The sequence below is a fragment of the Hemitrygon akajei genome, chromosome 3, assembly GCF_048418815.1.
Source record: "Hemitrygon akajei chromosome 3, sHemAka1.3, whole genome shotgun sequence".
Classification (NCBI taxonomy): Eukaryota; Metazoa; Chordata; class Chondrichthyes; order Myliobatiformes; family Dasyatidae; genus Hemitrygon; species Hemitrygon akajei.
This window is the reverse complement of record NC_133126.1, coordinates 66,573,377-66,591,641: the sequence shown is the minus strand read 5'-3', so window position 1 is coordinate 66,591,641 and position 18,265 is coordinate 66,573,377. Positions and strand designations below refer to the sequence as shown.

At 42.4% G+C, this 18,265-nt stretch overlaps 1 protein-coding gene across 1 annotated transcript in view; it reads left to right on the top strand.

Annotated features, from left to right (window-relative positions):
* Positions 1-18,265, top strand: part of opn6b (opsin 6, group member b) — a 92,952-nt gene that overhangs the window by 63,928 nt on the left and 10,759 nt on the right. The window contains exon 5 of the mRNA XM_073038985.1: positions 11,727-11,950. Within this exon, the coding sequence (XP_072895086.1) occupies positions 11,727-11,950 (224 nt within the window). The remainder of the gene's footprint in view (positions 1-11,726; positions 11,951-18,265) is intronic.

Below are 18,265 nucleotides of genomic sequence, written 5' to 3'. Positions count from 1 at the left end.
ACATTTCTTCCCCACTCTGATGTTTGGTCTGAACATGTAATTTTAAATCCTTACAGTTTTCCAGAATTATTGAAGAAAGAGCAGTAAACCTGCTGGCACCTGCTTTGGGAACTCAGACATACAATATAATAGCATTGTCCTTCAGTTTGACTCCTTTTAACAATCATCCAAATAGGAATTAACAACAATAATACAAACTTCCATTTATATAACACTTCTATCAAGCAAATGCAGTTCCGAGGCACTTCACAGGAACATTAACAGACAAGAGACTGGCATAAATTGAAAAAAGTAAAGGTAATTCTCTCAGGTACTTCAGTTTTATTGTCCTGCTTCTGTTTACATCTATACCCCCACAGTCCACTTTCAATTGACACCACAACCAAATGTGTCACTCCGGCCTTCAATCATATCAAGTTCCATCCGTTCTCTCCACGCTCCCTCCCTTTCTCTGTGACTCAAAACAGATCTGTTTTTTTTACAAATCACACTGCTGTTAAAAAGTCATCAACCTGAAACACTATCTGTTTTTCTTCCCGCAAATGCTGCCAGACCAGCTGATTATTTCCAGCGTTCTCTAATTTTAATTCCTATTTCTAGCATATGCAACTTTTTGCCTTTAGATTGCTGAAGGTTTGACAGAGGAAGCAAGTTTTAAGGAACTTGGTAAAGGCAGAAAACAGAGTATTTGGCCGAGAGCTTTTAGGAAGGAAATTCCAGAGCTTTGGGTTTGGGCCAGTGAAGGCATGGCTGCCAATGGGTATGTGATTACACTTAGGGATGGCCATGAGGCCAGAATTAGATGGGTGCAAATACCTTGAACAGTGTAGGGCAAGGAAAACAAACGATAACAAATTTGAAACAGAGGTATTGCTTAACCATATGCCTATGTAGCTTGGCAAGCATTGGGATGGTGGATGACCAGAACATGAACCCTGTATATGGAGATTTACTCATCTAGAATTACTTCTTGTATCTTAGTTCAGATTCCTTTGGCTCTTTCTTCCTTTTCATTTTGACTTCTGATCTAATCCTCCACTATAAACATGCATTGTCCAAAAGGTTTGTTAGCCAATACAAACCATCATAAAACTCTTCGGCAATGACAGCATTCATGTAGGGCAGTGGTTGATACAGTTTGGTAAATATTTGAGTGTTGCCTGGTTTTCTCCTTCTTGTGCAGTTGGAAGAATTGTGATCTTAAGAAAACAGAAATCTAATACAACCCCAGGCTCGTACAGGATGAAGAACTAATGATTAAATTATTGCTGTGTTACTCATGCTCAGAATGTACTGCCATCAATATTAACTGTTTCTTAAATGGCACTGGATCACTTCGGATCCTAGGTCACTTCTGGTTTCCCATTTCAGCTTATTGTAAATTAGTAAATGTCTACAACCTATCTCTCACCCAGGGTGAAGGGTTATCTTAATCATAAGACATAGGACCAGAATTATGCCATTTGGCCTATCGATTCTGCCATTCCATCATAACTGATCCAGTTTCCTCTCTGCCCCAATCTCCTGCCTTCTCCTTGTATCCCTTCATATGCTGACCAATTGAGAATCTATCAACCTCTGCTTTAAATATACCTAGTGACTTGGCCTTCACAGCTGCCTGTGGCAATGAATTCCACAGATTAACCAGCCTCTGGCTAAAGAAATTCCTCCTCATCTCTGTTCTAAATGGCTGTCCCTCTATTCTGAGGCTGTGTTCTCTGGTCTTAGACTCTCCCACCATAGGGAACATCCTCTCCACATCCATGTTATCAGACTTTCAACATTCAATAAATTTCAATGATCTCCCTCTCATTCTTCTGAATTCCAGTAAGAACAAGCCCAGAGCAATCAAATGCTCCTCATATGATAAGCCTTTCAATCTCAGGATCATTTTTGTGAATCTCCTTTGAACTCTCTCCAATGTCAGCACATTTTTTCTTAGATAAGGGCCCAAAACTGCTCAAAATACTCCAAGTGAGGCCTCACCAGTGCCTTATAAACATTACATCCTTGTTTTTATTTTCTAGTGCTTTCAAAATAATGCTAATACTGCATTTGTCTTCCTTACTACTGACTTAACTTGCAAATTAACCTTAAAGGAATCCTGCACGAGGATTCCCAAGTCCCTTTCAACCTCATATGTACACAGTAGCCACTGATTCTCTTTTGTCTATCCTGCCTGTTATTTCTTAAAAGAATTCCAACAGATTTATCAGGCAAGACATGGTTTCCTTGAGAAAACCATGCTGACTTCCACCCGTTTTATCATGTGCTTCCAAGTATGCCGAAACCACATCCTTAACAATTGACTTCAATGTCTTCCCAACCACTGAGTTCAGTCTAACTGGCCCATAATTTCCTTCTGCCTCGCTCCCTTCTTGAAGAGAGAAATTACATTTGCAATTTTCTAGTCTTCCAGAATCTAGTGGTTCTTGAAAGATCATTACGAATGCCTCTTCTGCCACCTCTTTCAGAACCCTGGGGTGTACACCATCTGGTCCAGGTGACTTATCTACCTTCAGACCACTTAGTTTCCCTAAGAACCTTCTCCCTAGTAATGGCAACTTCTCTCACTTCTGTCCACTGCCACTCTTGAACTTCTGACGTACTGCTACTGCCTTCCAAAGTGAAGACTGATGCAAAATACTTATTCAGTTCATCGGCCGTTTCCTTGTCCCCCATTACTACCTCTCCTTTATATATCCAAAGAAACTTTTGATATCCTCTTCAATAATATTGTTAAGCTTGCCTTTGTATTCCATCTTTTCCTTCCTTATGACTTTTCAGTTGCCTTCTGTTGGTTTTTGAAAGCTTTCCAATCCTCTAACTTCCCACTAATTTTTGTTTTAGTATATGCTCTTTGTTTGGCTTTTATTTTGGTTTTGACTTCTCTTGTAAGCCATGGTTGCCTCATCCTGCCTTTAGAATGCTACTATTTCTTTGGGATGTATATATCCTGTGCCTTCCGAATTGCTCCCAGAAACTCTAGCCATTGCTGTTCTGCCATCATCCCTGCTAGTGTTCCCTTTCAATCAATTTTGGCCAGCTCCCCTCTCATGCCTCTGTAATTCCCTTTACTTCCACTGTAATACTAATATATCTGACTTCAGCCTCTCCTCAAATTTCAGGGTGAATTCCATCATATTATGATCACTGGCCCCTAAGGGCTCCCTTACTTTAAGCTCTCTAATCAATTCCGGTTCATTGCACAACACCTAATCCAGAACAGCTGATCACCTAGTGGCCTCAACCATGAGCTACACTTTCAAAAAAAAACATCTTGTTAGCATTCTACAAATTCCATTCTTGGGATCCATCACCAACCTGATTTTCCCAATCTACCTGCATATTGAAATCCCCAAGATGTAACATTGCCATTTTGACGTGCATTTTCTATCTCCTGGTGTAATTTGTAGAATACATCTTTGCTACTGTTCAAAGGTCTTTAATAGAATATTGTATCCCATTCTGCAATTTATTAGTTTCCAATAATGAAAGCATCAGGAAAGTGAATACATTTATGTAGTACCTTCCAGACACTCAGTATACTCCTCTGCACAGATGCCCTGCTGTGCATTATGTTTTTCAGAATCTGAGAATTAGAATCACAGAATTTATTGTCTGTGACTTAGTGGTGGTAAGTTGCCTTCTTATACTGTTAAAATCCTTCCAGTTAAGTGCTATTGGGGAGTGAGTTCTAAAATTGAGACCAAGTTGTGATGAAGGGATGGTAAGGTATTTCACATCAAAATGTTATTTAGTATGGAGCAGGAACATGCAGGTAGAGATCTTCTCATTTGCCTGAGGCACCTGTACTTCTAAGTGGCAGAGACAGTAGACTTGGAAAATGCTCTTTGACTGGCTTAGGTTAACAAACTCGGTAAATTTTGTAGATGGTATATGCTGCAGCCTCTGTTTGAAAGTGATGGAGGGATTAAGTGTTTAGGGTCCAGGATGGTACCAAGTTTCTGAGTGTTGTTTGATTCTTCAGTCGTCTGGGTAAATGCAAAAAAACACAAAAATACAACTGCAGATGCTGTGGATCAAAGAATATGAACACAATGCTGGAAGAACTCAGCAGGTCAGGCAGCATCCGTGAGAAAAGAATAGCCGTCACAATAGACAGGACCTCCCGGTTGCCACCCACTTCAACTCTGCCTCTCATTCCCATCTAGATATGTCCATACATGGCCTCCTCTACTGCCATGATGCCAAACTCAGGTTGGAGGAGCAACACCTCATCTACCGTCTGGGTAGCCTCCAGCCTGGTGGTATGGACATTGAATGCTCCAATTTCTGGTAATTCCCTCCCCCTCCCCCTTCCCCTATCCCAGGTCCCTCTCTGCCTCTCTCCCCTTTCCACTTTCTGCTTCTTTATCTCTACAGTTCTTTCATGCTTATCCCCTTCCCCTCCCCCCTTTATCCTTCCTCTGATTGGTTTTCCACCTGGCACCTCTAGTCCCTACCCCCTCCCCTATCTCTGTTACTGGGCTTCAGTCCTCTCTTCCCCCCCCCCACCCCCCATTTCTGATGAAGGGTCTCGACCCGAAACGTTGGCTACTCTTTTCTCATGGATGCTGCCTGGCCTGCTGAGTTCTTCCAGCGTTGTGTTCGTATTATCTGGGTAAATGTCTTGTAGAGGTTAGAAAGACCTTGGGTGAACAGGAGGTGAGTCACTTGCCACTGAGTGCTTGTGGCCATTGTGCCCAGTGAATTGAACTGAATTCAATTGACTTTATTTCTTACATCCTTCACATACATGAGGAGTAAAAATCTTTATATTACATCTCCGTCCGAATGTGCAATATGCAAATTAGTCATTAGTAATAAAGAGTATGTACAGTAAGATATACAACAGGATAGTCAATATAACATAAAAATACAATTGTATCAGTGTGAATTAATTAGTCTGATGGCCTGGTGGAAGAAGCTGTCCTGGAACCTGTTGGTCCTGGCTTTAATGCTGCAGTACCATTTCCCAGATGGTAGCAGCTGGAACAGTTTGTGGTTGGGGTGACTCAGGTCCCCAATGATCCTTCGGGCCCTTTTTACGCACCTATAACTGTAAACATCCTGAATCGTGGGAAGTTCACATCTACAGATGTGCTGGACTGTCCGCACCACTCTCTGCAGAGTCCTGCAGTTGAGGGAGGTACAGTTCCCACACCAGGCAGTGATGCAGCCAGTCAGGATGCTCTCAATTGTGCCCCTGCAGAAAGTGCTTTGGTTTGGAGACTCATGCCAAACCTCTTCAGCCTCTGAGGTGAAAGAGGTGCTGTTGTGCTTTTTTCACCACACAGCCGGTGTGTACAGACCAAGTGAGGTCCTCAGTGATGTGTATACTGAGGAACTTGAAGCTATTCACCCTGTCAACCCCAGATCCATTGATGTCAATAGGGATTAGTCTGTTTCCATTGCCCCTGTAGTCCACAATCAATTCTTTGGTCTTACTTACGCTGAGTGAAAGGTTGTTACTGCGACACCATTCAACCAACTGATCTATCTCCTCCTGTACGACTTCTCATCGCCATCTGAAATTCTGCCAACACTAGTGGTGTCATCAGCAAATTTATAGATGGCATTTGACCTGTGCGTAGCCACACAGTCATGGGTGTAGAGAGAATAGAGCAGTGGGCTGAGCACAATCTTGAGGTGCACCAGTGTTGATAGTCAGCGAGGTGGATATGTTATTTCTGATCCGCTCCAACTGTGGTCTTCCGGTGAGGGAGTCGAGAATCCAGTTGCAGAGGGAGGTACAGAGGTTTTGGAGTCTTTCAATTAGAACTATAGGAATGATTGTGTTAATTGCTGAGGAGTAGTCAATAAATATCATCCTGACTTAAGTATTTGTATTGCCCAGGTGATGCAAGGCCAATGAGATTGCATCTGCTGTAGACCTATTGTGGTGAGAGGCAAATTGCAATGGGTCCAGGTTCTTGAGCTAATTCTAGCCATAACCAATCTCTCAAAGCACTTCATCACTGTAGATGTGAGTGCTACTGGACAATAATCATTAAGGCAGATCACCCTGCTCTTCTTGGGTACTGGTATGATTGTTCCCCTTTGAAGTAGATGGGAGAACTGCAGCAAAATGCAGCAAAAAGAGATGGAAATTGTCTTTGAGCACATCGGCCATTTGGTTGGCACAGGTTTTCAGAGCGTGACCAGGTACTCTGTTGGGGCCTGTCTCTTGAAAGAGGGTTCACCCTTTTGAAAGACAATCTGATGCCTGCCTCCAAGACAGAGATTACAGGGCTACCAGATGCTGCAGGGATCCTCACTTCTTTAGTTTTATTCTCCCTTTCAAAGTGTGTATAAAAGGCATTGATGATAGGTTTCCCTTGTAGGAAGGAATGGCCAGCATTGACATGCATCCAGTTCTGCCTCCAGCCTTCTTTGGATTTGTTCCCTTGCCCTTGAGATGCCATCCATAAGTTGTACCTGGTCTTCTTGCCAAGTCCTGGGTCACCAGACTTGAATGCCACAGATCTAGCTCTCAGCAGACTACGAATCTCTTGATTCATCCATGCTTTGATTTGAGTATGTCCAGTAAGTTCTCATGGGCACACACTCATCCACACAGGTTTTAATGAAGACAAATCCCTGAATACAGTCCGATCCACCGACTCAAAGCAGTCCTGTAAATGTTCCCGTGCCTCCCTTATCCATACCTTCTTGGTCCTCACATTTACCTTAAAGTAAATGTTGAGTTGCTCTCAACTGATCTTTTGAATTCAGCTCTTTGGCCTACTTTTGAACGCTTCTGACAAAATCCATATGAAGCATTGATGAGAACATCATTGGTGAATAAATGCTGCTTGATAGCAATGATCTCTTCCATCACTTTGCAGTTGTTTCAGAAAGGACTGGGCACTAATTAGACGGATTGAATTGCCTTAAACTTCATAACCAGGACATATGTATCTGGATAATTTTCCAAGTTTTCAAGCAGAAGCCAGTGTTATGACTGCACTGGAACATTTTGGCAAGATGCACTGAAAGTTCTGGAGCACAGGTCTTCAGTTACTGTGATTTTAATTTGAAGAAAACCTTGAGTTGGCAAGGTTCTGCCATTGCCAAGACATTTAAGTCATTGACCAGTATGACAGTGGTGTATATGAAATGCAACAATAATTTTTTGTTCGTAGGAAGCACTGAATGCCAAATATCAATCCCATTCGTCACCCCAATATCAAGTGATGTTGAGAAATGACATTTGATCCCCATTTAAGTATTGTTCATTCCATCATTATGTTGATGTAATACTTTGATTTTATGTTCTATCCACCTGGGGAACAAAGGAAGAGAGTTTAAACATAAAACAGCAGCAGGGTAGGCTCATACAGTCTCTCAATCCTCAGCTGTATTTTATTATGCTCATCGATAATGAGAGTTACTTTGCATCAGAATTCAAGGAGCTGTCATTGTAAATGCTGGTAGACTGCAGATGAGCAAATGTAGTGTCTTTGTTGAAGATAGAAAATAAGGACAATGCAGATAATTATAGGCCAGTGAGCCTCGCAATAGTGATAGAGAAGCTATTGGAGAGGATACTGAGGGATGGAATTTATGTCTGTTTGGAAAGATGGGGCCTGCTCAGAGAGACAGCATGGATCTGTCCAGGGCAGGTCATGCCTTAAAATCTTAATGGAATTTTTTTAAGGAGGTGCCTTAGGATGGCTTGTTCTGCAGTTTGGAACAGGGCAAAAAGACTTTTATTGTAAATAGGAAGGGCAAACCTGAATGTATTTCTGCAGATTACCTTAAACTGGCCCACCAGGACCTGGATGGTTCCATTACCATATCCCCTGCATCATGACATGACCATTAGCACACCCTCAGACGAGCCAGAGGCACCCGCGGTTACTCCAACCCTCGGACGAGCCAGAGGCACCCGCGGTTACTCCAACCCTCGGACGAGCCAGAGGCACCCGCGGTTACTCCAACCCTCGGACGAGCCAGAGGCACCTGCAGTTACTCCAACTAAGGCTCAGAATACCCAAGCTGGGCAGCTTGTACGAGCTCCAGACTCTCTCACCACTGGTTTTGGTGAATTGTGGAGAGGCCTGTGTAGGATAATGTAATGGGTGACACATGGCACATATTGTTCATAATAAAAACTGTTCTACATAATTCAGAAACACCGTCATTGAGTTGTGTTCGCTGTAAGAGACAGTATCTGATGTAATGAAGTCAGAATACGGCAATGTTCCCTCTAAGGTGTGTGTGTGCCTTTTGCTATGAGTGCACAAAGGAGTTTAAACTGCATACAAAAGGTTCTCAGCCTCTACATCGTTGGCATGTTAAGTATATTTCATGATCATGCACAGTCACATTTCCTTTTCTGGTTTCTGAAGTGGACAGTGTTGACAACTTGTCACAATGCATAAGTTTCTGGAGTATTTGAAAGTGGGAAGAAGTGGAGTGATATTTGGAAACTTGACTTTTTAAAGCGTCATTTAGCAAACATATCACATATGGATGGTGTGCAAAAGCTCCAGCGAGAAAATCCTTTATTACCTGCTACAGGCCTGCTATGTATGTTTTGTGAGAGTGCAGATGAACAAGAGCGAAAACGATCAAACCCAGAAGAGATCGAAGTCCTTATTAACAGTGTTTTGCTTGCTGTTAAAATGAATACAACTCAGTGTGCACTTTGTTGTCACAAAGCAAAAAATTGCACGGCTCATGATTTTTGCACACACTGGTCATTACAAATTAGAGGCAACACTGGTGTAAAGTGGCTGCTTTTGTTTTGTTTGTATTGGAAGTAAAGGACTGTGACTTTTCTTAAGCATATAAAACAAATCTCACATATTTTATTCACTAAATCCTACACAGACACATGGAACTGGAGGTCCTGTTCTTCAGCCCCTTCCCAAATACCCTTTAGTCACTGTGAAGGACCTCTTCCCTTTCTTATTGGTGCCAATGTGTACCATGACTTCTGACCCTGACTCAGGAGAATATTCTGCAGCCACTCTGAGATATCCCGGACCCTAGCACCTGGTATCTCTTTCTCAGTCACAGAATCTCCTGTCTGTCTCCATAGCTATTGAGTCACCTATCACTACTGCTCTGCCTGACTTTACCCTTCCCTGCTGAGCCTTGGAGCCGGGCATAGTGCCGCTGGTCTGGCTGCTGTTGCTGATAGGTCACCTCCCCGCCCCCAGCAGGGGTACACTTGTCACTGTGGGATATGGCTACAAGGTTTATCCTGCACTGAGTTGTCTACCCCCCCACCCCCGCTTCTCCTGGTGGAGAGCCAGCATGGCTTTGTGCCAGGCAAGTCATGTCTTATTAACTTCCTTGAGCTTTTGACAAGGTGATGAGGATGATTGATGAAGGTAGAACTCTGGATGTTGTCTACATAGAGTTTAGTAAGGTGTTTAACAAGGTCCCTCATGGGAGCTGCATCCTGAAAATTAAGATGCAAAGGATCCATGGTGAATTGGCCAGTTTGGATACAGAACTGGCTTGTCCATAGATGACAGAGAGTAGTGGTCAATGGGACTTATCCCATCTGGAGGTCGTGTTAAGTGGTGTTCCACAAGAATTTCTACTGGGAGCTCTGCTATTTGTGATGCATATAAATAACCTGGATGAAAATGTAGATGGGTGTGTTTGATGTTTGTAGATGATATGAAGATAGGTGGTGTTGTGGATAGTGTAAATGACCAGCACAAAATACAGCGGGAGATAGATCTGTTGCATATATGGGTGGAGTTTAATCTAGCCAAATGTGAAGAGTTGCACCTTGGTAGCTCAGAGGTAAGACCCTTAACAGTGTTGATGAGCAGAGGGATCTTGGGGTCCAAGTCCATAGCTCCCTGTGAGTGGCTACACAGGTTGATATGGTGATTAAGAAGGCTATGGAATGCTTGCCTTTATTCGTCAAGGTATTGAGTTCAAAAATCTGGAAATTATGGTGCAGTTTTATTAAACTCTAGTTAGGCTGTGTTCTTGGTATTGCTTGTAGCTCTGATCACCCCATTATAGATAGAATGCCAAGGCTTTGGAGAGGGTGCAGAAGAGGTTTATCATGATGGTGCCTGGATTAGAGGATATGTGCAATAGTGGGAGTTTAGACACAATTGGCTTGTTTTCTCTGGAGTAACAGAGGCTGAGGGGAGATCTGATAGAGGCTTATAAGACTATGAGAGGCATAGATAGAGTAGACACAGTATCTTTTTCCCAGGGATGAAATATCTAATACTAGAGAGCATGCACTTAAGATGAGAGGGTAATTTTAAAGGTTTTGTGAGAGAGAAGGTTTTTACACAGAGAGTGGTGGGTGCCTGTATTGCACTGGCTGGAGTGATGGTAGAGACAGTGACTTTTAAGAAGCATTTATATAGCCACATGAACGTGAGGAAAATAGAGGGATATTGAGGTGCAAGACTAGTTTATTTAGCCAGTCGATTATTTATTTGGTTTGACACAACATTGTGGGCTGAAGGGTCTGTACCATGCTGTACTCTTCTATGTTCTAAAAGATGGAAAAATGTTCTCAACTTCTCCAATAGGTCATAAGAGCTGTGTGGACCTGTTTTATCTATATTATTGGTGCCAGCTTGCCCTCAAATCCAGCTATGAATTGCATCAGTGAATTAGTATAAGGCACTCCTAACAGTTTGAACTGAGGACACTGCGTCAGGATGCCAGAAGTAGAGAGCGCGGCTGGAGACGTCGAACCTTGCATGTTACTGTATTAAAGCCAGTCCTCCCCTGTTGGTCCCAGTGAATTCAGCAAATGCAGCACATTAGCCATGCATGCCAAACTTGACCTTGGCAAAAGGAATAAAGCATTCTCTCCCTCACTGTGAGTGTTATTTAAGGTGGCCATTAGGAAGCTGCCAGGATCAAAGGAATTGCACTGTATGAACTAAAGCATCAGAGTGCAAGGCGGTAGATGAACTTTCTGTGGCACAAAAAGGAGCTGCATTATGTCACTTAAAACATAGTGAACAGAATAGTGTGACAGAATAGTGTGAGGGTCCTTGTTCTTAGGTATAAGGGCTTAAATTGCTGTTTTCTGTTTCTATGTTCTGATAGAAGTAGAACTTTTGATCCTCAATTTGATTTTGAGAGAAGATGGGGCTCTTTTGCCAAATATTATCATTTAATTTGAATTAATTTATATGGTTTCCTTCCAATTTTATTTTATATAAATGTGAATTGGCGGGTTGATGATTCTTCTTTATATATATAGATGATAGTAAGACATATTGCTCCGGGAGTTGATTCCTAATGGGTTTAGGTTTCTTCTTCTTCTTCTCATTTTTTTTTTCTTTTTTCTTTTTCCTTCTCTTGTTAGTGGGGTTTCTTTTTTTAGTTAGCTGGGGTTTCTTTTTTTAGTTAGCTGGGTTTCTCTTTTTTCCTTCTTTATAAAAATTTTTTTTTCATTATCATATATTATTTTTGTTAAGTCTTTTTTTCTTCAGCTTTATTAATTGTATATATATCAACTTGTTGAAGTTTTGTATCATTTTATAGTTGTAGAAGATTAGGTAGCAATAAAAAGATTTAAAAAATGGAAGTCTTACATGTTCTGACCAGTTTATATAATACTCAAATATCCAAAGAATTCTAAAGTTATTGCTGTTGAAATTTAAAGCCTTCAAAATCTGAATTTCATAATAAATGCCCTGTGTATGATGGAAATTATCAGTATGGATACTTATTGGTTTTTATTGATCATTATGCTCTACACTGACCTGTTACAGATCGCATGTACGGCACTTGTGAAATCGACTGGATTCAGACCACCTTCTCCCTTGCCTACAAATTGTATGTTATTGGCATATTCCTATGCTGCTTCTTCCTGCCTGTATCAATCATGATTTTTTCATACGTGTCCATAATAAAAATGGTCAGGCACAGTCACAAGTGTGCCAGAGGAGGTGACGTCAGCATGCGCCAACGCCAAGTGGAACGCGAAATAACACGAGTAAGAACTGATGTTGTGAAAGTAAGGGAATAATAATGACTATTTAACTGCTGATGAAGTCGAGTGGGGCAGAGCTTGATCAAAATTGCCTGGAAATGAACAGAATAGAGAATATCAGGATAGAATCTGACGGTAAGGTAAAGATCCAATAACAAGTAAAATTAGAACATTGCAGTACCAGCCTCTAATGAAATTAAAAATAGTAGATATTAATACTCAGATGTGATCAGAATAACATAATTATTGGTAGATTATAGTCACAGCTACCAATTTTCTGGCCAATTAATGAGAGCGAAATCTTGCCTGATTTTGTTACTTCTCCCAGTCAGAGAGATTAATGTTAGTAGTAAATATGTATCTTGATTGTACCCTAAGACCATAAGACATAGGAGCAGAATTAGGTCATTAAGCCCATCAAGAGTGCTCCACCATTCCATCATGGCTAATCCTGGATCCCACTCAACTCCATACACCTGCATTCTTGCCATATCCTTCGATGCCCTAACTGATCAGGAAACAATCAACTTCCGCCTTAACGGACAGCCTCCACCACAGTCTGTGGCAGAGCATTCTACTGATTTACTACTCTCTAGCTCAAAAAAAAATCCTCCTTACCTCTGTTCTGAAAGTTCACCCTCCATTTTGAGGCTGTGCCCTCTAGTTCTGGATACCCCCACCACAGGAAACAGCCTCTCCACATCCACCTTATCTAGTCCTTTCAACTTTCGGTAGGTTTCAATGAGATCCCAATGCATTCTTCTAAATTCCAGTGAACCTCCTCTGGACTCTCTCCAATAACAACACACCTTTTCTGACAAATGGGACCCAAAACTGTTGGCAATACTCCAAATGTGGCCTGACTAGTGTCTTATAAAGGCCCAGCATTATCACCTTGCTTTTATATTCTATTCCCCCAGAAATAAATGCCAACATTGCATTTTCTTTCTTTACCGCAGACTCAACCTGTAAATTAACCTTCTGGGAGTCTTGCACGAGGACTCCTAAGTCCCTCTGCATCTCTGACGTTTGAACCTTCTCCCCATTTAGATAATAGTCCACACTATTGTTCCTTTTACCAAAATGCATTTTCATACATTTCCCAGCACTGTATTCCATCTGCCACTTATTTGTCCATTTTTCCAATTTGTCTAAGTCCTGCTGCAAACACATTGCTTCCTCAGCATTGCCTATCCCTCCACCTATCTTGGTATCATCCACAGACTTTGCCACAAAGCCATCGATTCCATTATCCAAATCGCTGGCAACCAATGTGAAAAGTAGCGGTCCAAATACTGACCCCTGAGGAACACCACAAGTCACCGGCAGCCAACCAGAAAAGTCCCCTTTTATTCCCAGTCTCTGCCTCCTGCCTATCAGCCATTCCATTATCTATGCCAGTATCTTTCCTGCAACGCCATAGGATTTTATCTTGTTAAGCAGCCTCATGTGTGGCATCTTATCAAATGCCTTCTGAGAATTCAGGTAAATGACATCCACTGCCTCTCCTTTGTCCATCCAGCTTGTTACTTCTTCAAAGAACTCTAACAGATTTGTAAGGTAAGATTTCCCTTTGCAGAAACCATGCTGACTTTGACTTATTCTATCATTAGTCTCCAAGTACGTTGAAACCTCATCCTTAATAATAGACTCCAACACTTTCCCAACCACTGAGGTTAGGCTAACTGGCCTATAATTTCCTATCTTTTGCCTTCTTCCCTTCTTAAAGAAGGCAAAGAGTGGAGTGACATTTGCGATCTTCCAGTTCTCCGGGACCACGCCAGAATCAAGTGATTCTTGAAAGTTACATGGATGCTGCTTTAAGCCATTACACCCTACAAGCCAACAACCATCCTGATTCCATAAGATCATAAGACATACAAGTAGAATTAGGCCACTTTACCCACTGAGTCTGCTCTGCCATTCAATCATGGCAGATTCTTTTATTCCCCTCCTCAGCCTCACTCCCTGGCCTTCTCCCTGTAACCTTTGATGTCCTGTCCAATCAAGAACTTATCATTCTCTGCCTTAAATACACCCAACAACTTGACCTCCACGGCTGCCTGTAGTAAGAAATTCCACAAATTCACCATCCTCTGGCTTAAAGAGATTTCTTTGTTTCTCTGTTTTAAATGGACACCTCTCTATCCTGAGGCTGTGCCTTCTTGACCTAGACTCCCCTACCATGGGAAACATCCTTCCCACATCTACTCTGTCTGGGCCTTTCAACATTTGAAAGGTTTCAAAGAGATGCCCCTCATCCTTCTGAATTCCAGCAAGTGTAGATCTAATACCATCGAACACTCCTCATATGATAACCCTTTCATCCCTGGAATCATCCTTCAGCACCTCCTCTGAGCCTTCTCCAATGTCAGTTCAGTATTTCTTCGACGAGGAGCTCAGAACTGTTCACAGTGCTCAGGGTGAAGCCTCAACAATGCCTCATCACATTCCTGCTCTTATATACTAGACCTCTTGAAATTAATGTTAAAATTGCATTTACCTTCCTCACCACCAACTCTACCTGCATTAACCTTTAGGGTGTTCTGCACAAGGAGTCCCAAGTCCCTTTGTATCCCAGATTATTGAACTTTATCCCTATGTAGAAAATAGTGTGCACATTTATTTCTACTACCAAAGTGCATGACCATGTATTTTCCAACATTGTATTTTATTTGATACTTTCTTGCCCATTCTCCTAATCTGTCTAAGTCTTCTGCAGCCTTACCTGCTTCCTGAACACTACCTGCCCCTCCACTAATCTTTGTATCATCTGCAATACATGGCAACTAAGCCATTTATTTCATTATCTAAATCATTGATACACAGCATAAAAAGAAGCGGTCCCAACACCGACCCCTGCAGAACACCACTAGTCATTGGCAGCCAGCCAGAAAAGAATCCAATTATTCCCACTCACTGCCTCCTACTAATCAGTCAATGCTCTAACCGTGCCAGTAACTTTTGTGTAATACCATGGGCTCTTAACTTGGTAAGCAACCTCATGTGTGGCACTTTGTCAATGGCCTTCTGAAACTCCAAAATATACAATATCCACTGCATTCCCTTTATCTGTTCTACAAACGTTTGTACTTGTAATCTCTCAAAGAATTCCAACAGGTTTGTCAGGCAGGGTTTTCCCTTAAGGAGACCATGCTTACTTTGCCCTATCTTGTCCTGTGTCATCAAGTACTCCATAACCTCATCCTTACCAATTGACTCCAACATCTTCCCACCACTGAGGTCAGGCTAACTGGTCTATAATTCCTTTCTGCTGCTTTCCTCCTTTCTTAAAGAGTGGAGTGACGTTTGCAATTTCCCAGTCTCTGGCACCATGCCAGAGTCCAATGACTTTTGAAAAGTCATTACTAATGTCTCCACAATCTCTACCACTACCTCCTTCAGAACCTGAGGGTGTAGTTCATCTGGTCTAGGTGACTTAAGTACCCTTGGGACTTACAGGTTTGAGCAACCTCACCCTTGTAATAGTAACTACACTCACTTCTCTTCCCTCACACCCTTCAATGTCTGGCACACTGCTAGTTTCTTCCACAGTGAAGACTGATGCAAAATACTCATTTAGTTCATCTACCATCTCCTTGCCCCCCAATTATTTCTCTGGCCTCATTTTCTACCACTCCTATATACACTTTCACCTCTCTTTTGTTTTTTTACATACTCGAAAAAGCTTTTGATATCCACTTTGATATTGTTTGCTAACTTGCTTTTGTATTTCATCTTTTCCCTCCAAATGATACTTTTAATTGCTCTCTGTAGGTTTTTAAAAACTTCCCAATCCTCTATCTTTCTGTTAATGTTTGCTCTGTTGTATGCCCTCTCTTTTGCTTTTACATTAGCTTTGACTTCCCTTGTTAGTCGTGGCTGTACTATTTTGTCATTGAGTACATATTCAGTTCTGGGATTCATCTATCCTGCACCTAGCTCATTTTTCCCAGAAACATGCCATTGCTGTTCTACTGTCATCCCTGCCAGCATCCCCTTCCCATGACTATCATAACATTGCCCTTTTGACATCCCTTTTCTATTTCCCATTGCAATCTGTGGTCCACATGCCAACTACTGTTGCAAGGCCTGCATGCAAAAGTTTGGGCACCCCTGGTCAAAATTTCTGTTACTGCGAATAGTTAAGCGAGTAAAACAATGACCTGATTTCCAAAGGGCGTAAAGTTAAAGATGACATATTTCTTTAATACTTTAAGCAAGATTACTTTTTTATTTCCATCTTTTACAGTTTCAAAATAACAAAAAAGGAAAAGAGCCCAAAGCAAATGTTTGGGCACTCTACATGGTCAGTAGTTAGTAACACCCCCTTTGGCAAGTATCACAGCTTGTAATCGCTTTCTGTAGCCAGCTAAGAGTCTTTCAATTCTTGTTTGGGGGATTTTTGCCCATTCTTCACTGCAAAAAGCTTCTAGTTCTGTGAGATTCTTGGGCCGTCTTGCATGCACTGCTCTTTTGAGGTCTATCCACAGATGATGTTTAGGTCGGGGGACTGAGGGTCATGGCAAAACCTTCAGCTTGCGCCTCTTGAGGTAGTCCATTGTGGATTTTGAGGTGTGTTTAGGATCATTATCCTGTTGTAGAAGCCATCCTCTTTTCATCTTCAGCTTTTTTACAGACGGTGTGATGTTTGCTTCCAGAATTTGCTGGTATTTAATTGAATTCATTCTTCCCTCTACCAGTGAAATGTTCCCCATGCCACTGGCTGCAACACAAGCCCAAAACAAGATCGATCCACCCCCATGCTTAACAGTTGGAGAAGTGTTCTTTTCATGAAATTCTGCACCCTTTCTTCCTCCCAACATACCTGCAACACGCTGTAAGGTTTCACTGCTGAGGCTAATGTAATGGCTTCTATGTGATGTTCCACTGCTAAGGTAATGGTTTCTCTGTAGCAGCAATGTTTGGGTTATGACCAGAGATAATGGGACTTTGAAATACAGTGGCTATCCAATGGGAGAAATGTTGTTCTTTCTTGTGTGTCTGGGAGCCAGGTTTTTTCTGGTCTTTTGTCAAGGAGAGATGAAGAGGGAGGACGCGTGTGGAGGGAGCTGGTAGACCACCGGACGGAGTGGACTGGGATCTGAGGGCCCAAAGGTCGGCAACATTCAGAGGAGATCGATAGTGGAAAAATGACTACTGAGTGAGCTCCAATGTAATTTTGATTTTGACCTGGGCCCTTGCTTTTGTTTTGTTTATTTTCATTATTGACCCTATATACAGATTAAGATTCATAAAGTCTATCATTTGATTGCATATGGTGTGCTGTCTGATATTTTGCATTGTGAGTTGTAACTGGGGGTACATTACACAGCATCAACACAAATGTGATGAACCAGTTTGGCGGGGCCGAAGGCTGATTCCCCTAGACGAACGCGAGCTGGGCAAGCCCAAGGTCACAATTGTGGGGGCTACGTCCTGGATTGATTCTGGTGGATGCTGTCTGATCACCCTGTTTAAATCAGTGCTGGTACGGACGCTGGTGTGCCTCTGTGGGATTGTCGGTAACTAATGCGTGCGTGTTGAGTGGAGTGGATATTCATAGCCCAGATGGATTGTTAATTCGATTTTTGAGTATGGTTAAAGCTGTTGGCAAAGTTGAAATCGTAGCATGAAAGTCTGACAAAATGGCGGGCTTAGACCTTGTTTTAGTTCAGAATATTACTGACATAACAGCGGTGGAACTGCCAGCAGCTATCAGTGTCCCAGGTGAGGCGGGGCCATGGCCTGTCCATACTGTCAGGGAGGAGGAGAAGGGAGCCCAGCAGGCTGGGTCACAAGCTGAGTTGCCCGCAGTTGGGGGCAGGGATTTCAGAGACAAGGTTCTATCATTTCTCAGGAATGAGGGGAAATAGTGGTCAGATTTGGAAAGTTTAATTAATCCCTGTCCCCAAGTGAAGAGTGAGGGTTTTGAGTTGGCATCAGCCCTTACCTCCCTGGTGAATAAGTGGCCCGGTGCACAGGCAGCAGGTCCCTGCTGGAAACTAAGAATTTTTTCTGGAATAACGCCCACCCCCGAGGGGGAGGAGGAGTATGAGATGTGGGTGAGGCAGACCTCTCGTTTGTTAGATGAGTGGCAGTGCTCTGATGACGGAAAGCGACAGAGGTTGGTTGGAAGTTTGAGGGGGTTGGCGGCTGACGTGGTGAGAGGCGTGACAGTTAACCAGCCCTCTGCTTCCCTTGCTGAGTATCTAGACGCGTTAGAGAGCACTCTTGGTATGACAGGAAGCCCACTGGAGCTCCTGAAGGGATTTCAAAACATGCGTCAGGAGAAGGGGGAGAAGCTTTCTGGGTACA